Source organism: Harpia harpyja, chromosome 11 (assembly GCF_026419915.1).
Source record: "Harpia harpyja isolate bHarHar1 chromosome 11, bHarHar1 primary haplotype, whole genome shotgun sequence".
In the NCBI taxonomy this organism is placed as follows: domain Eukaryota; kingdom Metazoa; phylum Chordata; class Aves; order Accipitriformes; family Accipitridae; genus Harpia; species Harpia harpyja.
The window spans coordinates 24,517,699-24,544,471 of NC_068950.1; the positions used below are offsets into that span (position 1 = coordinate 24,517,699).

The 26,773-nt window shown below is 36.0% G+C and overlaps 1 protein-coding gene across 4 annotated transcripts in view; it reads right to left on the bottom strand.

The window, feature by feature from the left end:
• Positions 1-3,324: 3,324 nt before the first annotated feature.
• The window catches only part of AGL (amylo-alpha-1, 6-glucosidase, 4-alpha-glucanotransferase), a 39,731-nt gene continuing 16,282 nt past the window's right edge, over positions 3,325-26,773 (bottom strand). For 3 of the 4 annotated variants that reach the window (XM_052801445.1, XM_052801444.1, XM_052801442.1), the window contains exons 14-34: positions 25,694-25,857; positions 25,035-25,136; positions 24,647-24,799; positions 24,416-24,566; positions 23,122-23,246; positions 22,899-23,011; positions 22,640-22,774; positions 21,987-22,117; positions 21,231-21,367; positions 19,390-19,523; positions 18,073-18,248; positions 16,162-16,264; positions 14,696-14,921; positions 14,140-14,251; positions 13,630-13,765; positions 11,605-11,717; positions 9,573-9,784; positions 8,874-8,971; positions 8,237-8,324; positions 8,015-8,148; positions 3,325-6,564 (exon numbers count right to left, since the gene is read on the bottom strand). In XM_052801445.1, coding sequence (XP_052657405.1) covers positions 6,447-6,564; positions 8,015-8,148; positions 8,237-8,324; positions 8,874-8,971; positions 9,573-9,784; positions 11,605-11,717; positions 13,630-13,765; positions 14,140-14,251; positions 14,696-14,921; positions 16,162-16,264; positions 18,073-18,248; positions 19,390-19,523; positions 21,231-21,367; positions 21,987-22,117; positions 22,640-22,774; positions 22,899-23,011; positions 23,122-23,246; positions 24,416-24,566; positions 24,647-24,799; positions 25,035-25,136; positions 25,694-25,857 — 2,861 coding nt within the window. In that variant the 3' untranslated portion in view covers positions 3,325-6,446. Of the gene's footprint in view, positions 6,565-8,014; positions 8,149-8,236; positions 8,325-8,873; positions 8,972-9,572; positions 9,785-11,604; positions 11,718-13,629; positions 13,766-14,139; positions 14,252-14,695; positions 14,922-16,161; positions 16,265-18,072; positions 18,249-19,389; positions 19,524-21,230; positions 21,368-21,986; positions 22,118-22,639; positions 22,775-22,898; positions 23,012-23,121; positions 23,247-24,415; positions 24,567-24,646; positions 24,800-25,034; positions 25,137-25,693; positions 25,858-26,419; positions 26,544-26,773 lie in introns of all 4 variants that reach the window. The other variant, XM_052801443.1, reaches the window with a different exon arrangement.

Consider the following 26,773-nt stretch of genomic DNA (forward strand, 5'->3'; position numbering starts at 1 on the left):
CCAATTTTTCATTGCATATTATTATAGCAGATACCACTCTCCAGGTCTAGGCTGTATGTAGGACCCTTACAGACAATGGCAGTAAGAGCAATTATGAAGAAATTTAAAAAACAGCTCCTGAATGTACCCCAGAAAGGAACAGATTGTTCATTCTGTAGAAACCTTTCCCATGAGATGCCACTTGCAAGAAATCTTTCAGCTTTCCTGAATTTTTATACATGATTGTGACTCTAAAAAAAACTTAAAAAAACCTTCCACTATTATAATTTAAGCCCACTTTCGAGCATCATGCTTTAAAATAACTGTACTTACAAGTCTGTGAGTCATAAGCAACTGCAAATATTTTTCTTCCTTTAGAACTGATTAGAAGACGTCATCTTATGTTTCTCATCGCTACACAAAATTAGGCTCCAGTTTATTTGCCAAAGTCAGACTTTGAAATATAGAACTCCATGTTTCTTAGGAAATTTAATACGAGGAACTTACCTCTATTAGTATTTGGAGCCCAGGTTGTCCAGCTTAAGATCCTTGCCAGACTGCAGCACAATTCTCTTCTTTTGTGGCCAGCTTTCATTCTCATTGCAAAAAGGCACTATAGGGAGAATAGTGTCTCCGTCTGAAGTTGTACTGAGATATTGCTGTGGCACACACACGGACACAGAGAAGGGAAGTGCTCCTGGGTCTCACAAATTACATTAGCTTACGTGAATTGAGGTAAGCAATTTTACTATTTGTCAAATATAGTCAGTGATACCAAACTTCATTCGTATAGTACTCTGAGATTATTATACAGGGTGAACAGCTACCTGTGGATGAAAGGTTGTAGATAGCACAGACATATCACAAAAAGATAAAGATTTCTGAAAGGAACAGATTCAAGGAGGCATTACACAATGAGACAAACACATCACAGGCAACAGGACTGTGCAAGTGCCTGCAGAAACTCAAGAGACTGCAGCTTCACAGATAGCTAATAGTGCCACCTAACTAACTACCAGGAACGCCACTTCATTCTATATTGCTCTCAGGTTCATTTTCTTACCACCACAAGCACTGGCAAGTTTGCATGCTAATTCTGCTTTGGAATTTGACCCTGTGAGAAACAGTGATTACTAAAACAAGTAACAGAGAAGTTGCACCTTATTCAGGATTGTACATGCTGTATATGCTCTAAAATCAGCATTCCCTTTCCCCATTTTAAATGGCCGTTACTCCACTTGGACAGCTGCACTTTTATGCAAAATTCAGAACTAGGAAGGCTCTGCTTTAATTCAGCAAGCACCTTCTGTGAAATACCAAAAGCACAGCTAAGTCTCACAGACTGTGAATAACTCTCAGGGTTGAGGTCTCCCTCATGGTGCTACATTAAAACAACAGGTGTATAAGCTCCGAAGTTTGAACAAACCAAATACTCATAGGCAAATCCATTTTCCTTATTACTGTTTACAGGCACATTTTAAAAAAAAAAAGAAAAAAAAAGTTTTCTGTCACTCAGGGCAAGTTTCACCTGTTTTCCTCACAGGTGTGGAGCTCACCTATAACCAAACGCTTGTTACCCCGGACGGTGCTGCACCCGCCACCGGCGTTGAACAACTCCTCACGCAGTTTTATGAGACTTCTAACGACTTGGCCCACAAAGGGCTAGCAGGGTTGCGTTTTGCCAGCTGTTGCTCCTGAATTACGAGGCGCTGCACTACCCTGCATCTGGAGGGCAAGGTACACGAGCTGTGCCTCCAAAAGGACGTTCGCTCAGGAAGGTAACCCAAATAACGTTTTCAAAGTGAACTAACGCACAGCTACGCAGTAGCCACAGTAAATGCCAGACGCAGTTAAAGGCTCGTTTGAGCACACGGTTATGATTAACCGTATCTCTACCAACCTGATCAGCGCCCACCTGCGCTGCTCCGCACGCCGCCCCCGCGGAGGAGCACGCCGGCCCTGTGGAGCAGCTTGCGGCTTTCCGCCCCGCCGAGGGCGAAGGCAGACAGCGAGCTGACTGGGCTCCCACCGCTGCCGGGCCCAGCAGGCGAGAAGCGCGGGCCCACACAGGCCTCACCTGCCCGAGCGGGCGCGTAGGCTCATAGCAGACAGCCAGCGCTAACCCCCGCCCGTCCCGCCTCAGAAGAAGCGGTCCTGTCCCCAGGCAGCCTGCCCCCCGCCCCCCGCAGGAAAGCGGACCCGCGCTCCGCTCCTGTCCGCGGGGCGTTTCCCTCACCGGCCCCTCACCTTTCCCGGTGCCTGGCGCCGGGCGGGCGCTCAGCCGGACGCTGAGGCGATGGGGCTCGGGGCGCCGCCCAGCGCAAGGGCCCGGGGGACCCTCTCAGGCCGCAGGGCAGCCCGCTTAGCCCTCGAGCCACCTGGAGAGGGGAAGCCCTTTCTCAGGTGAGGAGAGTAGCTGCCCCTCTAGGGTGACCTACAACAGCACGGCAACACGGGCAGAGCTCAGCTTTCCTGACTAAAGATGTTTCCCAAATTGCTATCCGCAATCTCAAAAGGAGCTTTCAGCAGAAAGCTGCCTGGTCACCACTAATGCTTCATCCATTTATTCCTCCATTTAGCTGCTTGAGGTGGCAGGGAGGTTTCGGAGTTGGCAGCTCTGAGGTTACCAGCTCTTCTGATCCTTGGCAACTCAGCGACTGGTCATTTCTATGTTTCCTTAACAATTCTTCAATAGGATGTTTAATTAAAAGTATTATTCAATAGAATAATAGAAAATACTTTCTTAAAGGAAATGCTTGAACAGAAGATTAGAAAAATCCTAATTTTATAAAGCATGCAACAAAACAGGGTAGTTGCAAAACACATTCTATCTACCACAGACACCTGTGCTGAGAGACTTTGATTTTACAAGGCAGAGCTGGAAAGTGAAATCCTTCCTCTACAGTGACAGAAATTTTGCACAGAAAGTAACTGTGTATCGGTTGGGCAGCTGTTAGTCCATATACCTTAGGACTGTTCTCTTGGGGAATTTGCAATACCATGACTTAAAATTATATAATAATTTATAGCAGAAGGGACATGCCATGCAGAGCTCTACTAGCCCCATACCACTCAAACCCAGCTGAGACTGCTGACATTGACACGTGTCTGTGTCACATGAACACATCTGTGTATAGATCTCTGTGTAAGAATCTGTGTATAGGGCTCAAGTCTACATGGCTGGTTTTGGTTTTTTTTTAGTTGGTTATTGCTGTTAGCACTTTTTGTTATTAATTTGACCTGAGTTCATGATCTCTCTGATATGTGTAAAACTGCCAACAACTGAACAAGCATCATCATCTCTAATGTTTGGCTTTTTTCCAAACAACCACATGAAAAGGTTAATTCAGACGGAGTTAAAGAATTTTATTTTGTGCATTTCAGGAATAAATGATGACATTTTCTAAAATCAGTTGTTGCTGTGCTAGACAGACACGTGTAAAACTCATCTTTCCATTTTACAATTACAACATGCAGTGCGAAAATAATACATTATTTTACTTGAATTCTCAGTTAATCATTTTTGAATAAATCATTAACTGTACGAACAGTAGTAACAGTCAAAATTATTTCAATTGGAAGGAAGAAAAAAAGAAAAATGTCAATACCATATAGATCAAGAAACACCAACTGGAACACAATGGATTCACAGTTCTTACTAAGTTCTTTAGTTTATTTCTACAACATATTAGTTTATTTCTAAAACATGTTTTACTGATTATAACTTTGCATTACTAGAAGTTTTTGAGTGTACAATATAAGTGATACTAATGAATGAAAATACAGTTCAGGATGAGTCAACATAAATCCCCTATTTTTAGGGGATAATGACTTGGGTATAGAGTTTATCTAGATGAATACCAGCTCATGTAAGTGTTAGACTTAACTTTGCTTTCTTCCCTCTTCATTTTTAAACTGTCTGGCTCAACAAGTGTTCAGTAGGTTTGTGATTAAAAAAAAAAAAAAAAAAGAAAAAGAAAAAGAGAGAGAGAAAGAAAAAAACCAAAACCAATAAACCACCACCAACCCCCCCAACAGTTATAACCTCAATTCTTACTTTTGTTGCTACGTAACAGCAAAGTCAACCAATATGATACAAATTTTTCCTATGTAAAACATTTATCTGTCACTAAAACTAATCAGTGCAGAAGCAACATTATAAATGGGCATGTTTAGAAGTTCCATAACATATGTATTTTTGTGTACACAGTGGTGTTTTCTTTAAAATTTTACTATTAAATTAGAAAAAAAAACCAGCAGTGACAAATATGCAGTCTCTATCAGCAGTGCAATTTGCAAAACAGTAGAAAGTCATCTGTAATAACAGACGAAGGCTTTGATGAATAATTTCTCTTTTTTTTTTTCCAACACTGAGTGTTATTGCCAATGTATATGATTTGACACCTTGTGAAAATCTTTTTCAACAGTCATAGCTCTTAAGCTGCACTGCCAATTTTAAAATGTTTCATCAAGTAAGAACAATTTATTCTGCCATATTATTGCTGCTTTCTAAACCATAGGAGCTATAAAACATAGTTTGAAATAATGAACGAGAAATAATTATCTAGGAAAACAGTAAAAAGCCAGTCATACAGTAGGACAGAAACCTCAAAATCACTATCAAGAATTTTTGAAAGTTCAGTACATTACAAAAAATACTTTATATGCCTCTTGCACATTAAAAAAAAATAACCTGTGGCTGACATTTCAGTAATGTTTTCGATCAAATGACATCTCTCATGCATTATGTTGAGAAAATAAAAGATTTCCCAACCCATGTACTGCAGCAGCTCAAAAGCTGAGGTACAATATAGACCTTCCCTAGTCATAACTCCTAAGTACTGAACACTTCAGCAAGGGAGTTCAAATACTTACTAACCTTTCAAATAAGCAGTGTGAATATAGCCACTTCTTACAATTCATCTATCTTCAGCCTATTAACTTGCCCTTAAATGTATCTATCTGTAACATCTCCCTGAACAAAACAGCACACTTGCACTGTACTTTAGACAGGGTACAGAAACTTTAAAATACAGATACAATAAAGTCTTGACCTACATGTTATTAGTGCATTATAATTACATCCTATGTATATTTTTTTCAGCATATGTTGTCCAACATTAAAAAAAAAATGCAGTATCAGTTTTGCTTTCCCCCTCTGTGATGTGGGAACTGTTGTCAGCCTCACTCTCTGCCTGTTTATTGCACTAAGATGGAAAAATCGCATGAATAGAGAGTTGAGAATTACCAACTGCTCTTCTGTCAACCACCCTTCAGTTTGGGAACACTGAACTGAACTTAGTAAGGGCATGCAGGCATCCAAATATGAAAGCACATACATGTTTTGCATCATGTTCACCGGAGGCTCTTCCCCCAAAAAAAAACCACAGAGGTAGCATGCTTATTCTTATTGGTGGAATTTCAAAAGGCCTAGAAGCCTCATCTTCTCTTCTCCAGTGGTAGGCTAATAGCTCTTCCCACTGATGTTGTTTCCACCTGCTTCAATAGAGCTAGGATTTTCCTAAGAATAAAAGGCTGAGGTGACCATACCTCTTCAATAAATTAATTTAATTAAGCAGTCAAGCACATTGACTTCTGTATCTTTGGCCTCCCCTAACATAAAGGCTGTGCATTGTATGCACATGCACATGTTTCTCATGAATTCCTCATGGTGAAAAAGAGATTTAAATGAAGAAATAGGTTTGCTCCATGGCCCACAGTATTTAAATAAATTTAAAAATGGATTAGCATAGGAAATTACTTCATTATTGCTCGAGTTAACCTCAAAGTAGTTTAAAGTTTATGAAAAATTTATATATAACTTCAAAGATTGGTGTATTACATTATTCATAAACTTTATTTCTGTGGTTGCTTAATAGAGTGTTCAACTGAACACATACAAAAAAAATCCCCATAATACAGTTCAACACAGAGACAACATATTATGCCTTCACTAATGTATGGTGCTACAGCACAAAGCATACCAAACTCAGAAAGCTATAGGTTAGTCTACTCCCCTTTAAGCATACATTTGCAAAACATCCATTTACTCTTTAAGAGACAAAGAAAAAAAAACAAACATAAGAGCTGTGCTACTTATTTTTAGCTCAGGAAAGAGCCACCTCACTTTGTTACATCAAGATTTTGATTTGAAAAGGCTAAAAAACCAAAGCTACTTAAAATTAAGTTTGTGCATATTCTTAAAATTGCTCCTTACTAAAAGTTTCTGCATTAAGTGTGCACTGCAGTTTTATTTTATCGTCAATGGCCTGATTTTCAGAAAACAACCCAAGCCCTACACAGTTACAGGGCATAGGAGCTGCTGGCATTCAGCATCTTTGAAAGTCAGGACACAGCTTAAGTGATTGTGCAGAACAGGACATTCCCCTTGCAGTATAAAGCCAAGTATTCATTTATGCCCAATAATAAGACTACAGAAGTTTCATCAAATCAATCAAAATAAGCTTTTACAAGTCATAAAGGATTTCAAGGATAACACCAATCGACCAGGCCTGAGTTTCACAGCTAAAAGGGCAATACTGTCCATTTTCATTGGTCAGTTCTGGAAGCCCTTTCCAGGATGATCTGATAAAAGAAAAAAAAAAAAGCAAAACGGGTATTGTTGTTAGATTATACACTGAAATTAAAAGAACATTTCATTTTAAAAACTTTTAGAAGATTATCTCAGTAGGAAATGGAAAACCATGACTAAAGGTCATGCCTACAGGCACAGTATGTTCTTCAATAACTGAGATCTAATGAATTATTTCTTTCCCTGCAGCTGGGAATGGTAGTTTTTTGTGGGGGTGCCTCTCCTTCAAAGCAGACTCTCTGCTACTAATAATATCTGAACTTAAACTACTGGCATGTTGTCCCTGTTTTTCATTCAGGTAGTTTTGCAATTGGAAGAATACAAATTATCTTTGAGTTAACTGAATGGTATTCAAATTACACTTGAAACTGGATTATGGTGCTACAAAGTGATAACGGCTGGAAGATAGCATGACTACATAAGCCTTTTTTTCCTCCATAGGAATAAAATTCCCACAAACTAACATACTTACAGAAATACTCATAAATTGAGCCCGTTGCTACATTAATAATTCTGTACACAAATAAAATACAAAACCGAGTAAAAGTACACTACTTAAGTAGTAAGACAGAAAAAACAAAGAATGCTACTAAACTGTAAGTTATTTGGCAATACTACCAAACAAGACACTGGGACAAGACACTACATAAGGCAAAAAGTTGCTTAACAAATCCCTTTTCTTCCTTGTGTGGTCAGACAAATCCTTCTGTCATGACCAGTCCTACTGAGTTACAGTTATGGGTATAAATAAATGCATATTTGAAGTACTGCAGAACAGATTATATGGAAGAGATAAAGGGCAAGATCTTTGTTTTGTTTGTTTTTGTTTGTCTCAAATCCTTAAGAATTAAAAACATAACAGACAGAAAACAGGGAAAAATAGTGTGGGTTTGGTTTTTAAGAGGGAGAACTCAAAACGCAAAGTAACATTTAAGGACGATAGCAAGTTCCTCTGCCTTCTTAGAATATCAAGGTTATTAAGATTCTGAAACATTGTCATACTAATTTCCTCATTTATAACACAAGAAATCCTAACAATATTTTGCATCAGCTTATCTGCCACAATTTTAATCTGTCACTACTTTAACTATTTTGTTTTGCAGGTTGTTCTGAAATATTTTGATATTTTAAAAAACAACTCCCCAACATTTTTTTCTGAAATTTATTTTTTGTATGAAATTAGATCCTAATTTTTACATAAGGTTTATTTCACCCGGTCTTGACAGGGGTAAGTATTAATAATTCTGCAATCTATAAAAAGCACTAGATCTCAGCTGTACTTGAAACCTGACTTGAGATCTTCAATAGCACATACAGCAGTGAACTTTATATGCAAGCAACAGATGCTGTTTATATTATAGATCTGTACATTAACATGCAATTGCATAGTGGATACCACTAGCTTGAATGAATGTTTTGAATCTCTGTTAGCAGGTGTCTTACCTTTCAAGGTGAACATAGTGGCGAGAAAGAACATTCTTAATCATAACTACAGTTTTTGCATATATCTCTGGACCAATCAACTTTGAGAAGTACAATTTAGCACGAAGAAAATATCCAATTGGCCACAGCCATTCCTAAGGAAAGAATGAAAAGAGATTATTATAGCTGTCAGTTTGAAAAGGTGACAGCACTTTTTCTAAAATTGAAGAAACTGGCTCTTACAGGTCCTTGGTGATAATTAAAACCTCTGGCTACATTATAGTTGTCATTGTCAAGAGCATTATCATACACTCCACAGTAAACCATATCACTGCAAGAAAGAAAAAATAAATTATGCAAACAAAGCCTTAACAAAAATGATACATAAAAATGGAAAGCAGAAATGAACCAAAAATTTGTCACGGCATTTACATTTAATGGTGGTTAAGTTGGGGAGGTCTCCACCAGGTTCTGTATTTTACATGACAATGGAATTCCAAATGCGGTTTAAACTAGTAGGAAAATGGTTATAGTCTTGGAATTATTTGAATTCACGATTTTGCACTTATGCTTTTACTCAAACTGTAGTGCTGTGCACTGTATCATATATAAGCATGTATCAAGATGCAGATTCAACATCTTTTATGACAAAAAATTTGACTTACTGTGTGGCATCCAAAACCACCTGGTGATTGTCTACACAAATCAACTGCATGGACTTTTAGAACAGCAAAATAATTGTTCTGCAAGTATTTATTGCAGCCTTATCTCATAGGTCTGTATGAGGATTTTAACAAAAGAAATACTATCCCCACATGTCAAACAATTCCTACTGTCATGTTTTGTAATTAACACTTATTCTTATGTCTACTATACTTACTCTGGGTCTAAGGTTTTCATGCCTAATGGACCAAGCAGTTTTTCCTCTGCTATCTGCAGAGCTTTCCAAGCTCTCTCAGGTGTGAACAACTCAGGGGCCTAATAAAATAATAAAGATTCAGTGAGTAAACTCTGCACATGTACACACATAAGACTGTGTATACAAATGCAGAAGACCACAAAAAGCCCAAGTTTTGTATTACTGAATCAACTTCTGGAACCTAAAAGTCAGAGTAAGCAAGAAGACAGAAGCTATCCAATTTTTTACAAAATTTTTATTTTATTTTAAATACACTTGCCAAGTAGTATGACTGAAGATCTTTACAAACCTGATAAAGACAAGCAACCCATGCTTTTTAGCTAATTTGATGGAAAAAGGGGGTCTTTTCCCGTGAAGGGAAAAAGGTCTGCCTACCAAACCTAACCTTCAAAGACATTCTGAATACAGTGAACACTGCAAATTTATCCTAGCTATACACTGGACAGCAGTTTCATTTAGGTAAGTCCTGTCAAGGATGTATTTTTAGGAGATACTCCAAGATGGACCAATATTAAAAGCATGGAAAAGAAAAGCTTTCAAAAAGTTATTCTAAGCAAGGTATGTTCCTGATATAATGCCATGCAGGTGAACCTTACAATGCAAGCTTAGTTCAATAATGAAGAGAACTTTAAGTGCAAATGCTTCCCCCCTGCCACTTACCACAACCATTGCTATTGTAAAATTTGGCCTGAGTTGGTAATCACACCATGGACTCGAAGCTCCATAGCTGTCCTTATAAATTCCACGTTTGTGAACAAGATTTGGATGTTTCTCGTTAGGGTCTGCTGGGTTCTCAGAGACAAAGAACAGCCTTTCAAAGTGTCCTTGAATTTTTCTGTTCCACTCATCATATGTGATAGTCTCCTCCTTTTCTGCAAGATGTTACATACAGGTTTTATTTTCGGAAAACAGCCACAGTGGTAACACCAGAAGTATGCTTATGTCTATTTTTACTGTTTTGCTTATTGAGGATTTACATAAGATACTCCTAACACAATAAAGGCCATAGTAGCATTGCAAAAAGTTATTATTTAGAAGTTGAATTATACTGCAGATCAACTCCAACACATGCACAACTTTTTTTACACAACATTTTTTAACTTGCAGTTAGCTACAAGCAAATACTATGAGGTACTGTGATCTATAGTAAATATTTAATTGAGTAAGTTTAAAATTTATAATTAACATTTCACCATGGTAACATGTCAGCTCTTTTATAGTACTTGGTATACATATTCTTGCCATTTTGGAGACTTCAAAGAGAGTGTCAAAACATCAAGATAAGTGTCACTTTTAAAAGCTTTCTCTTCCTGAATTCCTGACACTCAATGTAACAGGAGTGGACCTAGGATCACCTATCTCAAGCTGGTGTTTCACCACATTTAGGCCAATTCTACAGTTCACAGGAACAGCTCACTGAAACTTCAAGTGAGACTAGAAAAACATCAGGTTTTAGTCAGCAGAATTGTCCTAGGGATATCTTCCTGACTGAGATACACATACATCTTAAATAAGCAATGTTTTTAAGAAAGAACCAAAAACAGTGAAGAATTGTACATCAGTTTCACATTAGGTGAGTACAGGAATATTACCTGTTTTTCTTAAACTACAACTGGAGTATAGCAAAAAGGATAATACTACCAAAACTGAAATATGGTATGGCCAGAAGAACAAAAAACCTAGAAACTCTAACACTAAGCCTATTCTTAAGAAACAAGGTATCGACCATAAATAGGAATTAAGGTTTGTTTTAAAATAGACTCAGCAGTAGATGAATGAAGTTTAAACCCAGTTACATGAGATTAACAACAGTAGGGAGTATACACACATCAACACAAATCTAAAAAAGTTGCTTATGATTCTGGAACAGAAGAGGTAAGACAAGTCCTATAAATATTATTTCTACATCTACAGATTATAGTATTGCTGTGTACTGAATTCTAAATTGTCTTACTCTAGCCATAAATTCTAAGAAATCCTGAAGTGACAGGTAAGTTCATGACCTAAGAATCTGTACTATCAAGGACTGGTAGGAAAAAACCTAAAACAAACACTTCATTCACATTTTCTAAAATAGAATAAAAGAACCATTAAATTAATTGCTTTCCAGTATTACCCTTTACTGAAGAGTAAAAACGCTTTACAGGGCATATATATTCACTTGGGCTGGGTAAGCTCAAAGCAAAGTAACTTTGTAACCAGAGCAGTATCTCTCTGAAACATAAGGGACATCTAAAGATATTCATGTAAGTATGCACAAGAGGTGGTTTTCTTTGTTGTGAATATTGGGGGGGGCGGAGCGGGGAAGAAAAGAAAAAGAAGAGAAGCATCTTGTGTCAGTTTACTTAGCATTCTTGTAATGAATGATGTGTATCATCATAATATATAATAATCCTATCACTTATATCCATTTTGAGAAATGGTATTTAGGCTCCAAAATTCCTTTGTAATCCATACCTTAATACATGGAATAAAATATTTGAAGTATTGACATGACAATATCAACTCTTAATAAATTTTTGTAGTAACAAAAGATTTTATCATACAAGATACTTTCCCTAGTTTTCCCCTTTTCCCCTTAAACCTTCTTGAGTAGTTTGATAATCATCCCTGATGTTATCTGGCCACAATTTCATCGTTTTAGTTATTTTTATACTCCAGTAATACAATTATGAGATGTGCCTGTTCTTACCATGTCTTTTTACAGTGACTCCACGGAATGGAAACACGTTTTTCCCAGATAAATCCAGCAACCAGCGAACAGCAGACTTGCACAGGCCAACAATTTCCACAGCAGAGCCATCTCTAAAATAATAATGATAAAAAAGCCCAAGAATTACTTCAAGAAGGCTATTAAAGCTCAATAAGTAACTGAAAAAAAATAAACTGTATCTTATTTAGACACTTCATTTTTCCCTATTCTCCTACTATTCCCGGTTCTCCTTGAACATCAGTATGAGTATCCCAAAGTTCTACACTATTGCAGTGTTTTGTGAGTAACAGCTCCATCATCATCACTATTGTCATTATTTTCTAAACTTCAGTCATACATCTGTTGCCCATATTCTCTTGAAAATGAAGAGTCCTTAGACATTCCAATCTCTCCTTGCAAGGCAGCTGCTCCATCCCTTTGAGTTTTAGCTGCCCTTCTCTGTACCTCCCTTTATTATGTCCTCCCTGAGACCAGCAATACACATAACACTCAAGATACAAATGCATCTTGCAGGTGTAAGGTTTCACAAAGAGGCAGAATGGTGCCTTCTGTCTTGTTCTAAAAACCTTTACCAATGACACCAATTATTATTATTTTTTATTAACTTTTTTGGATGCTGCTGTACACTAAGATATGATTTCAGAAAGCTACCAGTGACTCAGATTTCCTCCCTGTGTTGTAGCTCAGTTCTGACAGCATTCGTGTAGGTGTGGTTTTAGACTATTTTTCCCCTAGATGCATATCTTAACATTATCTACACTGAAACTTATCTGCCACTTTTAGGCACACTCAGTTTTGTAGGGTACTTTTGAGTTTCATGAAAGGCCAAGAATAAGAGAAGAGATCATTAGCATAAGCAGACTATGTCAATTTACTTTTTTTTAGATCAGTAGGATTCCACCTGATGAAGAAACAACAGAGGAAAGGATGGAAAAGAGGTGAGGTTTTCTATCAGCTAACAGGGAATGAGCTTGATTGTAAACTGGCTAACAGATACTTTTCTTCTGTACAACAGACTAATTTAAAGTGGCATTATCATACCCAGCTAATTTGCATAGATTTATGAGAATTTTATACCAGTGATTAAGAACACAAAAAAAGGATCAGACCCAAACAACTTGGTACTCTGATGTTAAAACTACATTCAATATGGAGGTTCTCATCTGCACATGCACTTTGGTAACTTAGGTAGTATTTCTGCCATAATAGATTACTCAAGTCAAAAGTGAAGCATTAAAATAAGCACTAAATGCACTTCTTGGACTTGCTTTTTTCAGGTGGTATGCAGATAATCACCATATGCATAAATTTCATATTATATCATATTGAGTTTTACTGCCTGCTTGATGTAAAATTTTTCTCCAGCATGACCGATTTCACCTCTTTAGGGCAGGTACACCTCAACCTTTCTTGGTTCCCAATTAAAACGCCTGACTTGTCAAGCAAGACAGTGTTTTCCTTCAGTTCTCACCCACAGATAGCAGTCTACTTGAAACTGATGCTGTACTAAACTCAAGCAAGGATGCCTGCAGCAGTTTGCTAGCACATAGTAAAGACCTTATTTTTAAAATGTTTAATCTCAACTTTAAAAACTTAAGATGCTGTAGATATTTTTGAATTCTAAATAAGAAGTATTCAAACACCACAACAATTATCAACAGGTATCTCCTATAATAAGTCTAAATAACAAAGTACTGCTAGTACTACAAGTATATAGTTGTTCCTAAATTACATTTCACTACTTCAATTCAAAAGTCGACTCTTTGCAGGGAGCTAACACCATGCCAGAAGCTGAGGGCTTCACCTTCTAAGAACACACCTTTTTTTCTTCAAATGAGCACAAAGGAAAAAAAATTACCATTAACATTTTAGTAGGCAGAAACATTTAGAGCATTTGAGAGATCACCTCTCAGATGTGTTAATGGAAAGCACAGTAGTTCTGCAGAAGAATTTCAGTTAGAAATATAATTTAAACCCCTCCCCCCAAAAGCCTGGGTTCTGTACCTTGGAGTAGCTGGAATTCCTCTGTTGCGAGCTCTGTCACTCTCTCCCATCTTATCCATCCAAGTGCCACAATTGAAGCGGTTCCCTCCGAAGACAAAACCAGTTTCATTGTCAACACCTGCAGTTACATTAAAACCTGCCAAACAAGAATATCACGTGTGAGGTCTGTATTTTAAACAAAACAAAACCCCAACTGCCCCCCCAACCCCAGCCCAAACCTCCTAAATAAACAAAAAACCCTCCAAATAAGAGATCTGAGATGGGTTTCTGAAGGCAACTATACTTTTAGTGTCTAAATTTAATTTTGTATTTAAGAAGTGCTTAATTAATTGTTTGTTATCAGCAACTGTTTATATGTTGTGGTACAAGTTATCTTTAAATAAAAGTTCACTTAAAGTAATATAGTTTGAGTTGTATTAAACAATTTTTGAAAAAATACTCAATAGCTAAAGGAACAGAAATGTAATCGTCACCTTTTGAGTTGCATAGCAAGTGTTCTATATATGTTACCTTCATCTCTCATGTTTTGATCTATCTGTGGACCAGCATTCCTTTCTCGGAAATTTATGCCTTCCATGTGTCGTTGCATTGCTTCCTGTATTACTTCATAAAGTGGCTGATCCTAGATTGATTGCATGTTTGGATGATATGTGAAAGGCAAGATGAAAAACAAGTAGAAAGGCTCTATCTAACGTGCAAATAGTAGCAATTCTCAGCCTCTAGTTTATGATACTTCAAAAGAAAAGCATCTAACATTTTCAGTAGCATCTTTGACAATGGCAATACATTGTATACAATTTTTAATACAAACATTTTTCAAGACAAAAAGTAAAGAAAAAATTTAGAAGCTGATAGAATTTTTTCTTCTCCATCCCCAAGCCCCTGCGCCTGTCTAATCATGTGATGCAGGTGTACTGAGAACTGCCTAAAATACAGAGTTCTTGTGCTATAATCAAATTTCACCATGAATAACAGATAGCAACAGGTTCTCGTAGCTAGAAAAATTACACCCTTTCATTAAAAATGAATAGTTGTGTTAAATATTTAAATCAGAAATTATCTTTACCATAGTGCCTGCAGGCTGAGGAGAAGAGTCATCTCTTGGGTACATCCTAGAAACAGGACACCTGAGAATGTCTAATCCGTTTGGAACAATTTTACAGTAGTCCTGGATACACTGAAGCCACCACCATACAGCATCACGACAGTTGTATCTGGCATGTGTCCCCTGGCCAAGCAGATTGGGAATGAGACCATGTCTTAAAGTCCCACCAAATGCTAAAATGATGTTTCTAGAACAAAAGAAAAACACAGTCTTGACTAAGTTACCTTCAAGGCCATTATTGGACCATTAAGTACAAAGCATAGAAGTTTACCTTAATAGCAAGGTAAGTCAAGGAGACAAACAGGATCTTAAAGACAGATGCCAAAAGTTTGCTGTTGAAAGCCACAAATTACTTTATTTAGCACGAACTTCTTTTACAGAAGTCATCTATTCCCTACAAATTCCCCAATATGAACACATTTAAATCAGTTTGTACAAAACATACAACAATCTGCTAATATGGAAAAGCTAGTTTGCTTTTTCATAGGTAGTGATACAGAGCCTAAATCCAAATCCCACTGAGGTCACAGGGAAGGTTTTTATTGATACGGTTTTTCATTACCCTGGTATCCATTCTGATGGGTGGGGTGGAATGGGGACAGAGGACAGGAGTAGATGGGAATTTCCTATTAAAATACAGAGAGGTGACAGCAACTGAGCTTATGAGAAGTTTCATTTGAGAACCGTTGCGCATACCTTGCAGAAAACATGGATTCCAACTAGCTTTAAAAGGGAGTATAAACATATTAGTGGACTGCAGATCCTACTGTGTGAGAAAGGTAATAGTCGGGCAAATATACAACAGCATAAACATGCTAATTTAAAACAACTAATTTTTATGTTTGTATCATGTAGCGAGCTTCACCCAAATTAAAAGATTAATGGAAATATCAAATCAATAGATCTGCTCATTTGTCAGGTTAAACATTTACAAACAGATACCAGATTGTAACAATCCACAATTAGTTGATTTCTAGTATTAATAGACAAATACTAGGAGTTACCAAAAGAAAAAAAGAAAAAAAAAATCATGATAGACTTGCAATCATACCTTTCTGATTAAAACAGTATTCTCTTGCTACTTCAAATTTTTAAGTAAGTAATTCTGAAATTACTACTCAGCAACAATGATGCAAGTAACACAATCACTTTGTTTAAGTACAAGCAGTAGTGTTACTGGGGTTAAAACTACTTTATCTATACAGAACATCAGCTTCATATCAGTGCTAAGAAAGCAAAAGAGAATCATTTAAGTAGTATTTTTAATTCCACTTAGAGAGAACTCCCAAACCCATCTAGGGCCACTGAAGTTTTACATGGCACATCAACCATTTCTAACAGCTTGTGTGTCATCTCAGGTTTTGAGAGCATGCCTTTTTCCTAACTACCTGCAAAACCAGTAAGAACTAAGAATAAGTCAGTCTTACCTTGCTTCTAGATAGCGCCCAGTAACTAACATTAGACCTCTCAGTGCAATAAAGGTATCCCTTCCCCAAGAGCGAAAAATTCCAGAAGAAAAGTGAGGTAAACCTAAAAAGAAATGTCATTATTCATCTCATTTATTGATATGGCAGAAATCCCCAAGCACACACATATGTATAAAATAACCAGAAGTAAAAATATTTTCACATTTATAATTTTTTCCTAGATAAAGATATTTAAAGTAAACAACCTTCTAGACCAAGTTCTTGATAAAGTGACCTCTTGATAAAAACCTCATTTTAGAACAGTATCTTCTAGAATTTCAAGATCACACAACAGAATTTCTCATATCAATAACAGTCACATCTAAATTTTTATTAAATCACTTTGTTACTTAAGCAAGTGCCATCCTTTAATTAAAAGAAGTAGAAAGAAAACAAACAAACAAAAAGCCAGAACTACGACAAGATTTGTAACACTTTGTTGGCAAGAGTTTATGTACGAGACATGTGTCATCTCAGTAGCATAAAGGGGTTAAGACTAGACAGATACGAATTGATATGAATTTCTTCAGCCCAAAATTGTTCTCAGCCGCTATAAAAGGAATCCTGTGTCTTTTCCAGCAGCTTCTAGAACTACATCTTACTGCAGACATTATAACATGTAACTTTAAGAATGATTCTGACAGATAAAGCACAATAATTACAACAGTAAGGCCCATCCTTGTCTATTCTTCCATTTATTAACTTTTTCAATCTATCAAAAAATTCAATATGGTAAAGCTTCAAAACAGCAGTGTCTTGTGCATGCTTGGTAGAACAACATTTTAACTTCTATCACTTACTTTTCCAAAGTATTTGCCAATACTCAAATATGGCCTCCACACCTCTGCAATTTTATAGTATATGGCAACAGCACTTGAGAATGACAATCCATGTATGAGTTAAAAGTCCCAGACACAACCACCAGTGAATATGTGAAGGGAACATTTAAAACCAAAACCCTTTAATATAATTAAACCTTATGATCAATTTAAGGGAACATTGTGCCTCTGTGCTTCTAGGTAACACTAAAGCAGGCAAATGGAATGTTACTAAAAGCCAGAAACTAAAAGCAATAAAATTCCATGAAAGACAGACGGCAAAAAGAAGAAAATAAACACCCCAGTGAGACATGCCATAAAATCTGTGGATGTTAAGTTTCTATGGTTTCAGAAAAGGAATGGGCCAACTCAGAACAAAAATAAATTCATTTTAAGCCACTATACACAGAAGGGAATACTTTTGACATAGGAAAGTGCCCAATTCAAAGACTGCCAGATGCTGGCAGAACATTTGGAGGTATAAACACTATTTACTGACTGCTTTTATGCTCTTTCCTTTTGGACACTGTTTCAGATCATGTATTCTTCTGGTCTGCTAATGGTTCTTTCTTTTTCTGAGAACTTGTAAACAATTAATTCACCCTTGTACTCAATTACAATTCCAGTCTCTAAATTCATGCTTAAAAATTATAAACTAAAACCTATTACGCTAAGGATATTTATCTCAAGCAAGTCTTCTGGAAAGAAACATACTTGTGGATCTCCATATATGATAAAATTGGATATAGCTAAAAACGTCTCTAAATAAAGTGCTTATAAGCTTCCCCTCACACCATCCAAAGAGCAGTTGTCCCCAAGTACTGCTAGACAAAACTCCCATATTTTTAATATGGGCAAATCTTTATCTTAAACACAAGTTAAAACACAGGGGAAAAGTGAGGAAAACTGCTACCTACATTTTATACATGGTTGCTGACACATGGATCCCAAGCACAATGGAGACAATTTAAATATAGTTACTAAAAACAGTTTAGCTGTTTTAGAAGACTTTTTTTTTTTTTTTTTTTTTTTTTAAAGTGTTGTCCTCACTTACCAGCTGCCAAGGAAACACAACACTGTTCTTTCTCATTTGTAATCTCATTCAGCCTATAGGGGACATCATGTAAGGAAGGAGACAGATCTGGCAGACAAGAATATTTTCCTATGCCACACATCTGGACTGAACCCAAGGAAAGGTGTTTAACGAATGTTGATCCATTCTGCACAAAGCTGTAATTCAATATAATTAAATTAAAATAATTCAGCAACATCAGTCTATAAAATGTACCCTTTTTCATTTACAGAAGACTATTACAAGTATTATGCATAATAAACTAACAATGAGTTAATATTAGTATTTTGCATAAACTAATTTTGTACCTATGATTTAATTTGTAAATCACTTTTTTCCCCCAAATGGGTGCCCAGTGTTAGCCTTAAATTTTAATTTATTAATGCCAATGGGAGTATTTATGTCAAATACTTCTAAGGAAAAGGGTAAAAAGACTAGGGAAATTGGTTTGGTTTACTTGATGCTTACATATATACCTAAGACCTCAAAAATATGATAAAAGATATTTTACAATGAACAGAAGTTTCTGTTTAAAGATACTGACTAGGTTTAAGATCACCACATTTTTACATACATTCATATATATGAAAAAATCATAAATCAATAAATCGTTTAACACATTGTCTAAAATAATGCAACCTGCATTCCTGACTATTTCATCTCCAAGCATTTTTTCATAAAATATACTACTTTCCACATGACTCCACAGCCATACCAAATCCTGTCCCATTTTAACATCTGTATTTTTACAAAACAATACTGATTTGTTCAGGATGTTCATAGCTAGAATAAAGCCTCCATTAAATCAATCTCCCTTCCCTTTCCAAGAAACAAAGGAGAAGCAGACACTGAAGATTAAACAGTTATTTCAAGAACTAAGCAAAGTGCTCAGATAATGAAGGATATATAGCTGTGTTAGAGAAGAAATGTTGAACAAAGCATCAGCATTGAGTACAATCTGGTATTTTCTTTTTTCCCTGAACTTTAAGGAATCATTGCAGTTGTACTGAAATTACAGCAAAAAAAGTTTCTGAAGCCTGGCAAAAAAATGCTGGCTTAAGGTCTCCTCCTCCTCCTGCACAATGCCAACAGTAGTTACAAATTCAAACCCTGGATAGACATCTGAACTCTCAACCTTCCAAACCACCACCATTAGAAGATGGATTTGAATTCACTACCAATTTTACCCTTTTACATTGGACGAGTATGAAAATATTCAAATTACATTCTCCAGCAGATAAAATTTAAAAGGTGCAAATATATACAGATTCCTCTATAGCTCTGATAAGCCAAGCATACCTAGACATGTGATGCCATCCCACATCCAGAAGTGTTGTGTATGCACCCACTAATATGGCATCAAAGTAACATGGGATGAGGTAACGTGGAATTCTCTTTAGGTAGACAAACATGGCCTTCAACCATTTACCAACCTATTAAAATACAGTATTAATTAGAACTTGCTTACACTAGGGTTCAAAACCTAATGCTTTCAGGTCCATCTAGTTAAGGTATGTCACAGTTTTTGTACCTTTATTACACCCAAGTTATGCTTGACCACCACAAAGATGATGTTACCTTCAGTTATTAATAACACTACTAGCACGCAACCATTCACAACCATTCATGTCTAAGAAGTTGTCCATGCTAGATATTTGTGGTAGAATTGCTGTACCCTCCCGTTCCAAAATTTCCAAAATTAGATGAACTCTAAGAAAAGTAGTAGGGAAAAATCTGTACTATATCTATACTATGACATAAATGGGCAAGAACATCAACTGTAGAAAAAGATTTTGCTAGTCTTGTAGGGAAAAAAAAATTATCACAAGGAAGTTATTAAAACTGAGTAGGAAAGGAAAGCTGTAACTCAAAAGGCATCACTACAAACCACATGCAGGTAGGAGGTTTCTCATTGCCTAAGAAGACAGGACTGAAGACATGAAGCTTGAGATGAGGGAAAGAAAAATTATCAGGAGGCTAAATTATGTAAGGCCACTGGTGAAAATGACTGCAGATCTGGGTCTAGGACTCCAGATTCCAGAGCTTCACCATCCTTGTGTCACTGCAAAATGTTTGACACCTGGGAAGTATTTCTCTTCTTTCCTTCTAGTACTGTTAAAGAACATCATGACAACCTACTAGAAAGTCACTGAAGATTTAAACCTTGCAGATGAAGACTGCACAGATGAAGAAAGTACATGTCAATCTATTACATGATGACACTATACATTTAACATGGAAGTTATGAAGGGAAAGTTACATATGTAAACAGTGAAATTGTAAATTTTAGTTTCATGTGACTTTAGTATAGCTATAGGTCCTTTATATTTTCTGTAAAACAGAGTAAGACACTACAAATTAAGAACTCAAAAAAATACATAGAAAAAATAAGCAACAGTCTTTGAAGAGCAGTAAATCTGGCAATTATCAGACTAACTTCCTTTCTAGGAAAGCTCCGTCTGAGGTCAGCTTCAGCATTCACTTCAGTACATTAGACTGCTTTATCCATTCTTCTGCTTTATATCACTGTGCTTGACTTCAGGAACAAAATGAAGTAAGAATGCTAAAGCCTATATTATTATATTCATTATGTAAGTTACCCAAATGAGGTCTTCATCTTGTGAAATGAATAAAGTAATTGCCATGCAGGAAAATAAAATATGACAGAGAAAGAAAAGGACCGTATTGTAATGCAGCTATACAGGTAACTTGAATCTCAGTAATTCCTATCTTCTCAGTGCTTGACTGTGCAATCTTACTACAACTCTATCATAATCATGTATGCCTTAGTAGTATTTAGGCCCTCTTTTGAAAGTACTTAAAAAAAAAAAAAAATAATGTTTACTTCATTCTTATTTGAGGAAAAGTAATAAACAGGGAAGGACCCCTGCAGGCCTTTATGTAAAAGCTAACAACCCCTCCATGCCCTACATATTTTTCACTTCCCTTTTGCAGTCTATGCTCAAATAGAATTGAGGAGAGGGAAGAAAAATATATTAACGGTTTAATCTCCTAGAAAAAATTGCCTAGACAAGAAATATGTTATAGACAGACTGAATTTAAAAATATACCAGTAATTGAAAAGGAAACATACTAGTAATTTAAAACTCCAAAGTCACTAGGTAATTATTTTTACTCACTTCTGCACAGGCTCCTGCACGTGAAATCAGACGATTACTGACATAATCAATCATCCAGTCTCCAGATCTTAAATTATCACAAAATGGATGACCCAAATCATTCTTTGGTCTAATGTCTGCCATCACTGACATTAACCCTGAAGATACAAACCCAACTCTGTATTAAAAGACACACCATTATCACAAACAGCAATTACAATTCAGGAGGAAAAGGTACACAGCAACAGATGCTTTAACTGGATTTAACTATATTACTTCTCTTGATCTGTAGAACGAATTAGGATACACTCAACTGTAGTTTCCTCGGTGTACATCTCAGACAGTGACAAAAATCATTGTGGAATAACCAGCATGATGGAATCCATGCCTTTGATAAATGATCGACACTCCTCAGTAATCTAGTAATGCCTAGTGTTTAATTAATGTGACTTTTCACTGGAGGTATATATATTTTCTTTTTATTTTAAAAGCAAGGGCATTGGTGTTAAAACACATATTGAAACTTAATTTTGCAGCTCAGAGTATCTAGAGAGAGGGGTTTTGGTTTAGTATGTGATTTCCTGGGTACAACACTGATTAGTAGCATGGTCAAGCAAAAAAAAAAAAGCCAACAACAAAACAAACAAACAAACAAAACTTACTGGTTTTTATCCAAACAACGGCACTAGCCATAAAACAGCATTAAGGTATGATCTAGATTGAGCAGCTCTGGTTTACTTTTTTTCTTGTTAGAAAAAACAATGCTGAAACTATTACCTTGGAGGCCTGCATACTTCAGTGGTGACCAGTTTGGTATATTGTAACAACCTCCACCATCTTCTTGTTCTTCTGCCTCACACCTATACAGTACTTGATTTAGGTCAGCCAAAGTTAGTTTAGATGCAATACTGAAAAAAAACAGTGGAGAAAAAAACATTTCCAAACCCCAAAGCAACATTAGCAGGGAAATAGAGAAAGGATTTCACAAACAATTCTAGTTTCAGACTTACATTAAAATAATCAAATATATACCACTCTCTCACCACTTAATCCTGGAAATTAAGAGCCTGATTTTTCAGATTTTCCAGGATGTTGTTCTCAGATGTTTCAGTATTTATTTAGAAACACAGTATTAAGTACAAACCCCAAACAATCATACCACAACACTGACAAGCACTCCACATTAATAAGTCCACTTAAGCAGCAATTACACAGAACATGAACAAACAAGCTTGGGAAGTTTTTAAGTATTAACCCTCCTTAGCATTATACATATAAAAAGAACATCTCAGAGTTTTTACTGCACTCTGACAATCCAAATCCATCCGTAGTAACAACAACAAAAAAATCCTCACTTTAAGTTTACAGATTGTTCTTCACTCCCACTGTAGCTCTCTTGGTTCTACTTCAGAAACTTTAAGAATACTCACGAAGAAAATAACGTTTTTAATATAGGTGCTGAATGATCATCAGGAAGACTTCCAGATTTAAAATGAGGGCTGAACTGGATCAAATGATTGCGGAGTACACCAACAGCCTCTTGTGCCTTTGGGTCAAGACTAACTCTGTAAATATGAATGCATAGCTTGTAGAAATGTAGCACTTACAATAACTACTCAAGTCTCAAAACAAAGAATCCTATCATTCTATTTTAGCTAACGCAGCCATCTGGCAATTATAATGACGTACCTGAATACTATTACACTTCCTGGTGTTAATTTTTCAAATTCTATTTCTTGAACAAATTCATTTGGCCCTTTTATGGCAGTTCCAGCTTGCTTTATAATTTTACTGTCTTTAATCTTAGAAAAGAAAACACATTTGCAACTGAAATTCAATGTCTTTTTTCTAATATAGCATATCACAAATTACAAAATATTACATCAGAACATGGGTGAAGGAGGCTAGTTACCTGGATATGCTCTCTGAGTTCCATTGTGAAATTAGGCAATCCATTTATAAAATGTTCATCTTTTTTGTAAGGACTAGCATTTCTCTCAATAGTCCTAGCCTCAAGTACTACTTCTTCTATTTTTCCTAAGAAAAGTTAAATCATGTTGTAGCTGTTAAGATTCTTTAAATGAAAAGTAATTCTTTTGAAAACATGAAGCAAAACTTAAAACTAAAAATCTAAATATTCAAAATACAAGTCTCTGTTGTATAGCTCAAGAACAACCAAACATGACAAAACACATGGGGAAGTGTTTTAAATATCCTATAAACATTCATTACATGTTCACTGGCTGTATTGTATTTAAAACTGCTATTTTGTTATTTTATAATAAATTAGCCATAAAAATCAGTCAACAATAACTAGTGAATTACAACCTGTCTTTTACTGATCACCAGCTCTGTTAGTTTCCTTATTATCTTTTAGGAGACTGTATTAGATTGGTTTCCAAACTGCAGCTACAGATGGTTTATCTTCAAAGTGTAACAGCTTACTATTAATATTCAAGTATTCTCATTTTCTCTATCCTTTCAGTAATCTACAAACTAAGATATACAAGTCTTGCAGTCACTTGTAAATGTCTTAACATATAATGTGACTGACTTTAAAACAAGTACACACATGCACTCAAAGAACTGAGTATACTTAAAAAACTAGTTTGGAAAGCTTCTCTTCAGAAATATGCCCAGGTAATGTGTAAAAGTCATTACACTTTGCTACTATTAAGTATAGTAAATACTTTGCATATTTAATTATGTATGTATTATCTATAGATTATCTTTATATTAACTTATGCAGTACAAAGTTGTTTCTTAAGATGCATTTTAAAGCTACAAAAAGTCATGTATAAGAAAGCTGAATAGCAATCACATCAACAAGTATGATGAGATTTCAGCCTTTTTACCCAGTATAACACATAATAGTAATCCCCTGCAACTCTGTACAATTAACCAGCTTGCTGTTAACCATTTCTTACCAGTTCACAAATAAGACAGTAAACAAAACCACACCCTCATGGGGAGCTTATAGCAGGAAGTATACTCAATATGAATGCCTTTGAAAACCCTAAGGAAGGTAAGTTTGTTATCATTTCTTTAACCACTTTTGGTGCACGCATGTTAGTACATATAAAAGGAGTGTTATATACACTGAAAATTCTCGTATTGATTTCATGTGTTTGAAGTTAAAAATTATGGAATTAGAATAACTTGAATTTTTTGTACACCTGCCATCTCTTGAAAAGAAATCTGATTACCTGGGATACACATTTCAGGTACTTCTTTACTGTAGAAAGAAGTTTTAGGATCCCTGAAGGCAGTTCGACTTACAGCCACAACAGACTGGTGTGTGTTAGGGCAATGTCTTGTCACTGCCACTATATCTTCATCAACTTGATCTACATACACCTAGAAAAGACATACCATTGCAACTGTGCTCACTCAGAACATAAATATGGAGGAATCACAGTGCTACCCTCACTTCTTGCCTGATTAAAACCTTTAGCCCCCAGCTCCTGATGCAGCCTGTTTATGGCCAGCCTTCCTGCTAGAATTCCTGTTTGGAAATTAACTTCACCAGAAGTCAGGTGTGTTGCTGGATTCCATTTTGCATAAAACCTCTCTTCAGATACTACAGAGATCTGTAAAGAAATTAAGATTTAAATAAATATCAACTGCTCTAGAAAAAAACCAAACATCTGGAGGTCTCAACTATATAATAAATTCAAATTTCATATGAAATTGGACAATTCAAAGTAATGCCAGCTAGTAAACTGCTTGGAATTTAAAATAAACAATGTTAAAATATACGTCCTAGGACAAGAATAAAGTTTACATTTTAACAAGTAACTTAGGAGATAAACTGTAGACACATACCTGGTGTGGTACTAATTCATCATAGCCTTTGGTGCTTCCTGTAGCACAGCATGCCATAGAAACAATCATTGCACTAGGAAGAGCATCATACGCGGATCGGTGCTATGTTAAAAAATAAATAGGTAATAAATAGTGAAACAAAGACAAAATTCATCCCTCCCAATTCAGCATACAGAAGATATACTCAGTTTAACAGAGGAGTTGCTAATCACATGATTATCATTTTCTCAATCACAAGAGAATTATTGAAAAAAAAAAAATTACTACAAATGCACTAACAAAAGTAACTTAAGAGAAACCCTCAAAAATAAGCACTCCAATTCCCACTACACTCTTTCATTCTCTCCTGTAAAACAGAAGCTTAGGAGAACAGGTTAACAAGGAGAGACAGAATCACTTATAGTAGCTGGAATGAAAGAATGAAAACAGCGCATTAAGTAGCTTTATATACTTTTTCCCTTGAAAGACAAAGTCTTCAACATCAGAGGGAATTGTTATAAAATTTTACTCTCCGCATGAAAACTTAAAGATCCGAAACACACTTTTCGTAAACATCGCTCAGAAAAAACATCCAGATTGCACCAAGCCCTCCCATGGTTCAGAAATATAAATTCAGAAAACATTAAATGTAAATTTTAGTTTTCATTTTAGGTGCTCACCTGAATTGGACATTCATTATCATGTGTAATATCCATAAACAGTGCATGAGCAATAGCTGGCATCAAAGGCCTCAAGCGTGGCTGAACAAAAGAGCCAACAGGTTCACCTCCAAAACGATAAACTAACCTTCCCTCTTCATGGCTATTATAAGCAGTCATTGCCTCTAAAGAACAAAATAGGTAAGTCTTTGCATAAGAATAACTACCATAGAGTACAGCAGGCACAAAGATGTTAATGCAGCATTTTACAGTTATTATTTTGGTGTGTTTAGTCATTAAAAAAGTCACATAAAACTATATTCTCCAAAGTGGATACACAATCTTGGAGTATTCCATTTACTATAATATATTAAGGCAGAAAAAGCTAAGGGAAAAAAGGGAGAAAAAAGCAGAGATCTGAAACTGTTTCTCATAGGCTTTAAGAAACTCATGCAACAAAAAAATCAGACACAACGCAGTACTTCATAGCAGAACTGTGCTACAACTTCTTTTTCTCTCACTAGAATAAGAGTGAAATATTTAACCTTCTGTAAACTAATGCAGGATATCTTCTCTTACTTTACAGCTAGTACTGTATTTTTGGCTGAGTATCAAAAGAAGTCTGTACTTCTGATTACATGGAGTATGAAATTAAAAGTGCATAATCCAGAAGAAACCTTTTCCTTGGAAAAAGCATGTCATCTATAATCTCTCGTTGGAAAGAGACCACACACACAGCAAGCCTACCTCTTATTAAGGAGGTAATGCCCAGCCTATTCACAAAGATATTGTCCAGCTCCTCATTTCCTGTGAACAGTTCAGCCACTACATACAAATCGGCTCGCAATTTTCTAGCTGTGTCCAGCATGTACTGCAAAAAGCACAGCCAAAAAAGCCACAGAAAGGGGAAGGGTAGATACAAAAAAGGACAAGTTTCAAAGCTAGGCAGGGATTGGACAATAGGAAAATGCCATGCAGCAAAGATAAACAGAAAACCAAAATTAAGGAACAAAAAAAGTTGTTACACAGAAGACGATGCACAAACATAAGCAAAATCAAGAATTAACATACAACACAGGAGAAGTTAAGTTGAACATAAAG